This window comes from Sinocyclocheilus anshuiensis, unplaced genomic scaffold, assembly GCF_001515605.1.
Source record: "Sinocyclocheilus anshuiensis isolate Anshui unplaced genomic scaffold, SAMN03320099.WGS_v1.1 scaffold1162, whole genome shotgun sequence".
NCBI lineage: Eukaryota > Metazoa > Chordata > Actinopteri > Cypriniformes > Cyprinidae > Sinocyclocheilus > Sinocyclocheilus anshuiensis.
Genome location: NW_015540875.1, coordinates 2,714,591 through 2,724,826, shown reverse-complemented (window position 1 = coordinate 2,724,826; position 10,236 = coordinate 2,714,591). Strand labels below are relative to the sequence as shown.

General features: G+C 34.0%; 1 protein-coding gene across 1 annotated transcript; it reads right to left on the bottom strand.

Annotated features, from left to right (window-relative positions):
* Positions 1 to 5,044: 5,044 nt before the first annotated feature.
* Positions 5,045 to 6,478, bottom strand: LOC107688224 (1-phosphatidylinositol phosphodiesterase-like). The gene is made up of 2 exons (XM_016485843.1): positions 6,438 to 6,478; positions 5,045 to 5,891 (listed from the first exon to the last, which is right to left on the bottom strand). The coding sequence occupies exons 1-2, from the start codon at positions 6,476 to 6,478 to the stop codon at positions 5,048 to 5,050; spliced, it is 885 nt and encodes a 294-aa protein (XP_016341329.1). The 3' UTR covers positions 5,045 to 5,047.
* Between the last annotated feature and the right edge of the window lie 3,758 nt (positions 6,479 to 10,236).

The following is a 10,236-nucleotide window of genomic DNA, read 5'->3' as shown; positions in this document are numbered from 1 at the left end:
TGGATCAGAGGTAAAAAATGATATAAATACTGTTCAGTTTCTTGCACAGACCGATCGTTTCGTGTCTTAAACCCTCAATGTATCGTCACGAGCCGCAGGGTTTAATTTGGTTTTGTCTATGTATGTTTTTTTTTACTCTCAAAGCCGTGGAGCCTATTGACTGTCATTATATGACTGACAGACTGCAACGGGTTGAGTTTAAAGTGCGGGAGGAAGCACGTGTAACTGAGCTAGTATTATTTCATGTCTTCTCACAAAAATAATTTCAACTCAGATCAGTATTTTTTTTTTGTCTTTAATAAGTCTTGTAATAAGAAGGACAGTAAGACAAAAATTATAGCAAAAGAAATGCCAGTTTATTTTATGATGCTATATAAGGTGCTGTGATTATACAATCAAAATTTTTTTTTTTAATAATAATCTTGTCAGTGTCAGAAGTGGCAGCAAATGTAGTTAAATGTAAGCCCAGCCATCAAATAATGCTTACATATACACATGGCAACTCCACAGAAAACTACAGAAAGTTCACTGCAGAGGATCCATTGCTGAGCAAGTGATGTAATGCTACATTTCTACAATGCTAAAAATCTGTTCCCATGATGGAACCAACTCATCTACATCTTGGATAGCCTGAGGGTGAGTAAATGTTCAGCAAATTTTCATTTCTGGGTGAACTATTGCTTTAAATGTCAGATTGGGGTGAAAACCTGTTCCATCTCAGGTCAGATTTGAACGGAGATAAATAATGTAAACTTGTACGCATTTTAAACTATAGTCAGGAGGTGCTATCTAAACATTTGAGGGAAGTAAAGGTCGATAAGGCCTATATGAAATACAGTACAAACATCCACTCTAATTCAATCTGAAACAATATAATTCAAGAACCCTCGCCGTTTTTGATTCAGTGGGGCGTTAGGACCCACAGACCAGTGTGAGCACCCCCTGCTGGTCTCACTAGCACCTCTTCCAGCAGAAACCTAGTTTTTCCAGGAGGTCTCCCATCCAGGTACTGACCAGATTCAACCCTGCTGAGCTTCAGTGGGCAACCAGTCTTGGGCTGCAGGGTGATATGGCTGTGATTGAAGTTACTTATTTTTATAATATATGACCTCCTAACTTCAAGTACTTTTACAAAAGATTAGATTCATGCAATATCTTTGAATTACCAATAGCTTGTGAAACCACAAACTAAAATCGCTTCCCCAACTTTAGTAATTTGATCCTACACAATCTAATAAATAAAACGAAAAATTAAACATTACCTTATTGAGATACTTGTACTTCACACAGATCTCGGTTCTCCTCATCTGTTCAGGGGAAGGTGTTACAGCATAGTCGGAAGACGAGTAATAACTGGTGTCACAATATAGATCATTTCCAGTTGCCAGGTCCACTGAATACAGCACAGCAGCTGTGATTGCCAGTGCAGCACTGACTACATTCAGAATCACTGTGATGACCAGCTGTACAACACAAACAATATAAACTGTTGATGCTCAGCATAACTTCCAAAAACACTGATAAGTTTATTATGGCTTTGATAGACAACTTACTAGGAAAGGACTGGGAAACTTAGCTGCAAGAACAGTCATAATTCCAATTACAAGGACCTAAAAAAACATTAAAAACCTCTGAGTGTCCAAACATAGTCATTGAAATGAAAAGTGTAAATTAGGTTTTCTGACTCATCAGATCTTCGTTATGCTAAACAAAATCATCAAAATGCATTGGATCCATCACAACTGATGACATGAACACTAGCAAGTCAAATTCCATTAAAATACATAAATAAAAAGTCCTAAACGCTACCTGCCCAAAAAAATTAAAAGTAATATATGGGTCAATAACACAACACTAATTTATTAATAAGACCTATGTTCTTTATAAATAAAATTCATTTTTATGCTTTTGTGCAACTTGCTCAGGTAGTGTAAATAAAGAAAAAAACATCTTATCAAACCATTATACTAATAAAACATTATTTTAAAAGACGTTATTGCTTTCAAATATTGTTAATATCTGGTGAATAAATGTTCACTACTAATATGTGTGTGTACATTTTACTCTTTTTTTTGTTTGAAAATGATTAAGATGCGTACACTCATATGTAAGGTGTAAGCAAACTTTTTTTGAGTAATTAAATGAACCACTATGAATATAAACATGAAAATTTGCACATGCATTTTACAGTAGATTTCTCCCTTCTCATCCTCTCAATTTTGTTATGGATACATTTTATATATAGACTCACTCATTACACATGTACTGGTTTGGAAAAATAAAAATAAGCAGAATAAGACAAATTCTTACCACTCCACCGATCCAGAAAACAACCCAAATTCTGTAATGTTATTCCATATCCTAGAGCTTTTAAGCAAAATCCCAAACACAATACTGATGACTCCAACTATTATCTGCATAGTCTACGGCATAAAAAAACAAAACAAGATTTTTGTACATACACCTCACAAATGAAAAAGCAACTTAAAATGACAGAAGTCTTGTAATGAAAGTCTTGTATTGAAAAGACATTTGTTTAATTCACCCCAAGAGCAGTGTGGATGTTCGTCAGCTTCTTTTTCATATTCTGAGACACAGAACACACCGGACTGCAGCAGAGAAAACTCAAAACCTGACACAGTACGGGCCATTTGCTCTTTGGGTCTGAGGCGATGGTGATGACCGTCAAACCCTCACCTTGAGACACTGTCAGAGACATGCTGCAGACTTCAGCCTTTCAACAGGTGATGAAGACCAAACGTCCTGTGTAAAGACAAGTAAATTACCATTCTAGTGCATCACAACTGGTATAAATACATCAAGATTTCAAATCAAGCTTTAGAGAAGAAACAAAAAAGCTTGTTCACTAAAAGCCTTGACACTGCTATTGCCTTATAAGCAGTGTTGGGGGTAACGCATTACAAGTAACGCGAGTAACGCAAAAGTAACGTAATGCATTACTTTCCATAAAAAGTAACTAAGTACCGTAATTAGTTACTTTTGTATGGAGTAACGCAATATTGTAATGCATTACTTTTAAAAGTAACTTTCCCCAACACTGCTTATAAGGACAATAAGATACAGCTCAATTAACAAATAATGACATAGCGGGCATGTAGTAAGCCTTTAAGGATAAAGAGCCACAATGCTATTTACTGACACTGAAACTATATTCAGTTGCAAAATTAAAAGCACATGTGACAACCTGCTAGAGACAAGAAGAATTTGGGTAATGCAATGAATTCAAATGTGACAATTTGGCCTAAAGCTAATCTTAATAGAATTCTTTCTCAAACATTCTAGAATAACTTTGATAATTGACAGGGTATGGATGACGGAAGTTTACCTTTCGACCAAAATAGAAAGAAAACGAAACATCTAATTCCTGTGACGCTGAATTTATATTTTTGCAGTATTGCATATTTCAGAAAGCTCTTAATAAGAAACAACTCAGACGTACCCTGTGAGTAACAGTCCAGAGTGCAGTCACTAGATTTCAGGAGAATGTCAACATTTCAGAAGCAGAGAAAAGAACGATCAGTTCTGATAAACTACAGGCCCAAAAAAACAGCGACGTCAGTTCGTTCTTTTTTTCATTCGGACATTTTCAAAGAATCTTCTGAAAGAATCATTTATGAATCAGACTGAATCATTTCGAGCGGTTCTCACAAAAGTGACTCACTGAATCTTAAACAGCATCCTTCACACAGTCTGCCTAATAACACGAATTCCTATATATTACCTCTAATACAAACAAAAACCTTTTCAGCCAAGAGATATACATTAATTTTAGCAATGTGAATACAAATGATACAATGCTGGATGTCACGGACATTGTGTGACGCATTGCGCGATGACGCAAAGGAATCACTGAATCGATTTTGTGAACCGGTTCTTTACAATGAACTGTTTATAAAAAAACAACAACAAAAAAACATTTTCCCGTAATAAGGCGGAGCTGTTTTCCTGACATTGTCAAACAGAAATTCTTCTTGCTTAAACAGAAGTGGTCATTAAATGCACAATATCGGCAACAATAAACCTTACACCTGAAACTAATAATAATATTAAAAAAATAAAAATCATATAATAAAATTATATGAATTTCAAACGATCTTTAGACACTTAGTCTGCTTTTGAGTACTTTAGCTCAAGCTTTTTTTGTGGCAACATTGGCACTTTCATTTATTATGCATTTTAATTTATTAAGCTGTTATTATCTGGTGGCTCTGTTCTGCTTTTACGCATTTTTTGACAGCAGCTGACTTGTATGCGATACACATAGATATGTATTTTATACATATCTATGGTGATACAAGCTACCTGGTGGTGAAATCATGCAAATAAATCAGACATAATTTATATCCCTTACTTTTTGTATATTGTTTTTATCGTTTTATTTTATTGTATTTTTTGGCCCTTATCTTAATTAGGGAAGTTAATTGATTTTCATGTCCCTTAAAAAACGGAAAAAAGTAAATAGCTTTAAGGGGGGGGGGGGGAATTTAACTATAACTGAAATAAAAATTAATTAAATCTTATTAGTAGTAGGCCTATAAAAACACTAAAATAAAGCAAATTCAAAATATCAATATAAGTAAGTATAACAGTAAGCTTATGATATTAAGTATAATAGTAAATAAATAATACAAATAAAAAAGTCTATTCTACACAGTGTGTCTGAAGATGTATAGTGTAAAAAAAAATAAAATCAGGAAAGCCAGTGATGCCAGTTAAGTAATTTATTTAAAGGAAAAGGCAAGAATAAAAATGTAGCTTGATGATTAGATGGTATAACATCATTTAAAAATGAGAGACAGGCAAAACGAATAACTGTGATATTTTTTTATGTTTATCTTATTGTCTAGCATGCAGGACCAGCAGTGGTGTCTTTTATATCGTAAACATGAACAGAGCATCTCAAGAAGCTCAGGTCAGTTGCACATCATGCTTGATTTTCAAATAACTAAATAAAAAAAATATATAAAAAACAGAATTAGTCAGAAGCTCAGCATATTAATTTGATAATTACAGTCTGAAACATCTACTAATTGAATTCAGTGACCTTTTTAATCAAATCCAAGCCTGGAAAGTCCATGGCTATCACCCCAAAACAAGGCTTGGGATTGGTTTTCTTTGATTCATTATCGAGATGTTTATACAGCCAAGGGTTGATTTGCTTTGCCAAGCTTTTGGGGTTTATATCTAGACTCAATCTAGGTATGCCTGTGCCACTTGAATAGTTCAAAACAACACAACCAGCTCTATACTGTTCATATGTAGTGTCATTCAGATGCTTAATAATTGTTTCTTTTTTTTTTTCAACATTAGTCACTATATAGTCATTATGTTTATCAGTTTCATATAGACGGATACCCAGCCGAATGGCATTTTTCTGAACAAATACAATCTTTCCTCTTACTTGACCAATGTTTGGTATTGTTTCTTCAGTCCAGCAGTCAGGGTAATTTTTAGCCATATTTTCAACTAAAAGTGGAACTTTGTTCTTTAAAAAAAGAACAGGCTTAACTCTGACCAACACTGTTTCAGATTTATATTTAGATAAAAATGTCTTAATTGTCTCGAGAGCATTTTTTAAAGTTGCATATTGGTAAATTGGTCCATGCATAATTAGCAAATTTTTCCCAAGTGGAAATACTCTGAAGTCAAAGAAGCGTATCCCGGCCTTTAGCTGATCCTCTAGAGACCAAGCCTGACATTTTGCTATGAATCCTCCATGAAGGGCCAAGCTCTCATGGGTACCAGGAAGAGTGATGTCAGAAATTAACTTTTCATCATCCAGAGTTTCCATCCAGCCAATTGTATAGTTTGCAGGGAGATGGAGTGTTTCCTCATCATTAAAGACTTGTTGCTGAATACTGCTGTGCAGTCTGTGGAACAGAATCAGAATATCAGGTCAACAAAAATGTATTGCTTGAATGCACTGTAAGTTGCTTTGGATAAATGTCAAATTAATAAATGCAAAGGGAAATAACTTAATCTAAAAGTATTCAGGCTACTATTAAATACACGTCAGTGAAGAAAGCAGGCAGAAATTCTGACATTAGTCAGAATTAGTCATTCATTGCACAATGATATTTTTTGTGCAGTCCTAATACTTTTTACAACATTTCCTCTACGCAGGGAAGTGTGCACATGGAGTGAGCCTCAGCTGTGCAAGAGCAGGTAAGGACATCATAATATCATCACCCTGCCCAAAAGAACTCACAAAATATTGAAAGCACAAGGACACACATGAGAACTGTTACAAAAATAGCTTTATATTAAATTCTTTATTCAGCTCTTGATCAGTATTCAATATAAATATAAATAAATAACATTCAATTTGTTGTAGTTTTCTTTCTTAATGAACCAAACCCCAATAACCTACCCAATTTAGAATATAATAATACAATAATTCAGTATTTTATACTCACAGCAGCATCAAGACACAGAGAATTTTTCCAGGAACTCCCATCTTCTTCATTGCCTGAGGTTAGCACAAAATAAAACAATGCATTAGTACAAATCTGCATTTACAAAGAGCTGTAAATACAGTACAGAGGCAACACGAGAATTGCATGAAACAATGGTCAAATGTTATTTATTTATTTAGTTAGTTAGTTACATTTTTGACAGCTAAAATTAAAAGAATAAAAATAATTACAAATAATAATAATAATAAAATAAAAATAAAGAATTAGATTGTTCAAGCCATTTCAAGACTTTCTATGGCTTTAAATTACAACAACAACATCAAAAAGATAAAATACCTCACAATTCTTGATGGACACCCACAATCAAGTGTTGATCACAGCAGTGTATTTCCATATTTCACATTGTTCATTTAATTATATATATAATCAGAGTTAAGTTGCTCTTATGGTTGCGTCACCATGTTGTTGGTTTAATGTTTTACAGGTTTTTCTCAGATGCGTTGGTACATTTGTCAGATCAAAGTGACTTCAACTTCCATACCATCTCTTGTGCACATCATATAAGCAATTTCTCATTTTTTTTTTAACAAATTGCCAGTGCCTTTGTCCTGTCTCCTATGTTATCAATTGCTTATATCATGTTGATCAAAATATTCTTCTGGTTCTGTGTTGAATAGCCTGTAGTAAATATGAGATGAAAACCTAATTTGTATGCCACTAAAAAAGGAAAATAGAAAAGGCCTGCATTCATGTATTGCCTGGAAAAGAATTATTTTATTTTTATACTAATATAGTTTTTAGTATTTATTTTTGTATTTTCAGTTGTAATTTTATTTTATTTTTTAAATAATTGTGTGTGCTTTTGTCATTTTTATTAGTTTTTGCTCTTTTTAAATATTACTCTTTTAAGTTTAATTTATTTTTATGTAATGACAAAGCAAAATTTCAACTTATAGTTTTTATTTTATTTGACTTTTTTTAATTAAAATAAATGTTTTTGATAGTTTCAGTTAACGATTATAACCCTGGTTTTGAACAGTTCACTTAATTACAGATAAAGCTTACCCTATCCTCCGTCTGCGTGTCTCTTATAGAATGTGTCCAGTGTATCAGCGCTGGTTTCCCCTTCCTGCTGCTCGTCGAGATGCTTGAGCGCTCTTCTCTCACATTAAAGTAAGCACCCCTTCTTAGTCTGTGGAGGTGCTGACACACACTTGCTTTCACACATAATATCTATATTTATACATGTTATTTCTGCCTGCGTCAGTTAATTTCCTGTTTGCATTAATGCAATACTAACACAATTTTCTTTGCACATTTTATCTAAATACACTGAACAAAATTATAAACTCAACACTTTTGTTTTTGCGAACAATATTTGAGAGAAATAGGCCTTTTGTGTACATAGAAAAAGTCTTAGATCTTTGAGTTCAGCTCATGAAAAATGGGGGCAAAAACAAAAGTGTTGCATTTATAATTTTGTTCAGTGTATTTAAACTCATTATTTGGCAGTTTGCAATGTGGCTGAGTGTCAGGGTCCTGTCACTTTAGTTTAGTGATAAAGTTTAGTGTTTTGGCTTATCTTTCTGTGAGGCTTTGTGTGGTTCTACACAGATGAAAAGATTTATTTGAAATTAAACTAGGTGAATTGTACTGATGAGTAAAATGCATCTTAATTCAACGCAGGGCTGTAACCACCATAGACATGGATGAACCAGTTCACCAAATCGAACTAAAACATCTGAAACAGTTCGCTGCTCGAGTCAGCACAGATCTACAAGTTATTCAATCAAAACTCAGTCCAACAGTACTGATCTGAGAACAGTATACAGACATGTCCAACATACTGAGAACTGACTGCCGAGGGTTTCATATACGTGGTAAAAATGTATGTTTCTGATGTATTTGCTGAAGAGCATTAAGTATAACAAATAAAACATAATATAACAGTGATGTGTAAACATCATTATTGGGTGCATTAATAACAGAATCGTGAAATGCAATTTTTAGTACTTAATGAATAAGTGAGAAATTACTTGTTACTGGCATTATCACAGTTATTACTCATTGACAGCAACATATATCATAGTTTGCACTTATGTTAGGTATAACCACAAACACTATGCTCACAATGGTAACCACAAAAAGTCCAACAAACATAAAAGCATTAAATACTAACAAGTCTTTCCCTCTACTAATAAAAACGGCCTGGTTTCAGTCGATGCAACAAAAATGATTACTGTTGTCCCACAACAAGTGGATTAAACTTTAGCATTTACAAATTTAATTTCATGTGACATAATAAAACTGAGTGCAAATGAGTTAATTACAGCTTTTCTTGATTGCTTAAACACATTTTTAAAACTCTGCCTCCTTTTCTCAAAACTCTATAATTCTCACCCAATTCCCCAAACTTCCTATTTTTGAATCAAAATGAAGTCTAATCGAGATCAATTCAAAACAATACTACAAAAACGGTAGTTTTTTAAGTTATATTGCTTGTGGTTCTCCCCCTCAAAAATATTTTCACATGATGAACACAACAAATGTATACATTTGAACATTTGTTATTACTTAATGTACTGTACAGTCCAATACAACCAAACAACAACAAATAATGTATTCTGCCCCAGCATCCCGTCTTGGGACAGCCCAGAGAATCTTCAACATCACAAGCTATTTTGGCCCTGGGGTAAAATCCTGATCCACCTCTGGCACGCATCGACTGAAATGTCTACACAGGCTTCTTCCATGGCCATAGGAGGTGAACACAGATGTGAAGTTCTCAGTCATACACTTTCCACGGCCATGCCGGAAAACTCACTAACTCATTTTGAATCACTAATAAGCAGCGAACACAGTGAATCACAAAGCAAGTGGCTCTTTTCCTATACTGTTAAAAGCAGAAGTGTTTTTTCCCTTCAGGAACAGTTCCACAAGGCTTTTCCCCTTGAATTACAGGGGGTTTAAAGTCAAGTGTCAATATAATATTGAAAATAATTTTAGCAAATAAATCTTTTACTTTCATTTTCAAGCTTATGGGGTTCCATATAAAGGCAATCAATAGGAAAGTAGAAAAGCAGTGAATCAATCGCAAAGGAGTTGTTTCTAGTTCTGATACAACTAAAGAAAAAGGCATTTTATAATTTGGAAAAGCTTACAAACATTCAGTATTTTGTGAAGGTTTGTTAGACTGGTGGAGACAATGAATCAACCTCAGCTGTGAGATGTATGTTTGTAGGGCTATTCCGTGATAAAAATAAATAAATAAATAATGAATAAATAATAAACTATGTACCCAAGCCATAATTTTGAAGTGATATATGGCACAGGAATCCATAACAGCAATAGTCTTTTAAAATTATTAATTGCCAAATATACACTTTTTAAAAAATGCTGGGTTCAGCCTGTTGGGTCATTTCGCCTAGGCACTGCCATTAGATATTTATTAAAGGGGTCATATGATGCTGCTAAAAAGAACATTATTTTGTGTATTTGGTGTAATGAAATGTGTTTATGCGGTTTAAGGTTCAAAAAACACATTATTTTCCACATACTGTACATTATTGTTTCTCCTCTATGCCCCGCCTTTCTGAAACGCGTCGATTTTTACAAAGCTCATCGGTCTGAAAAGCAAGGTGTGCTGTGATTGGCCAGCTATCCAATGCGTTATGATTGGCCGAATACCTCAGGTATTCCCTGTCAGGCCGGAGCGATGATTCAAAAACATGAAAACCCATTATAAACGAAGCATTCGTTGCATCCAGTGGGGACATAATTATGGATTATAATGACTTAT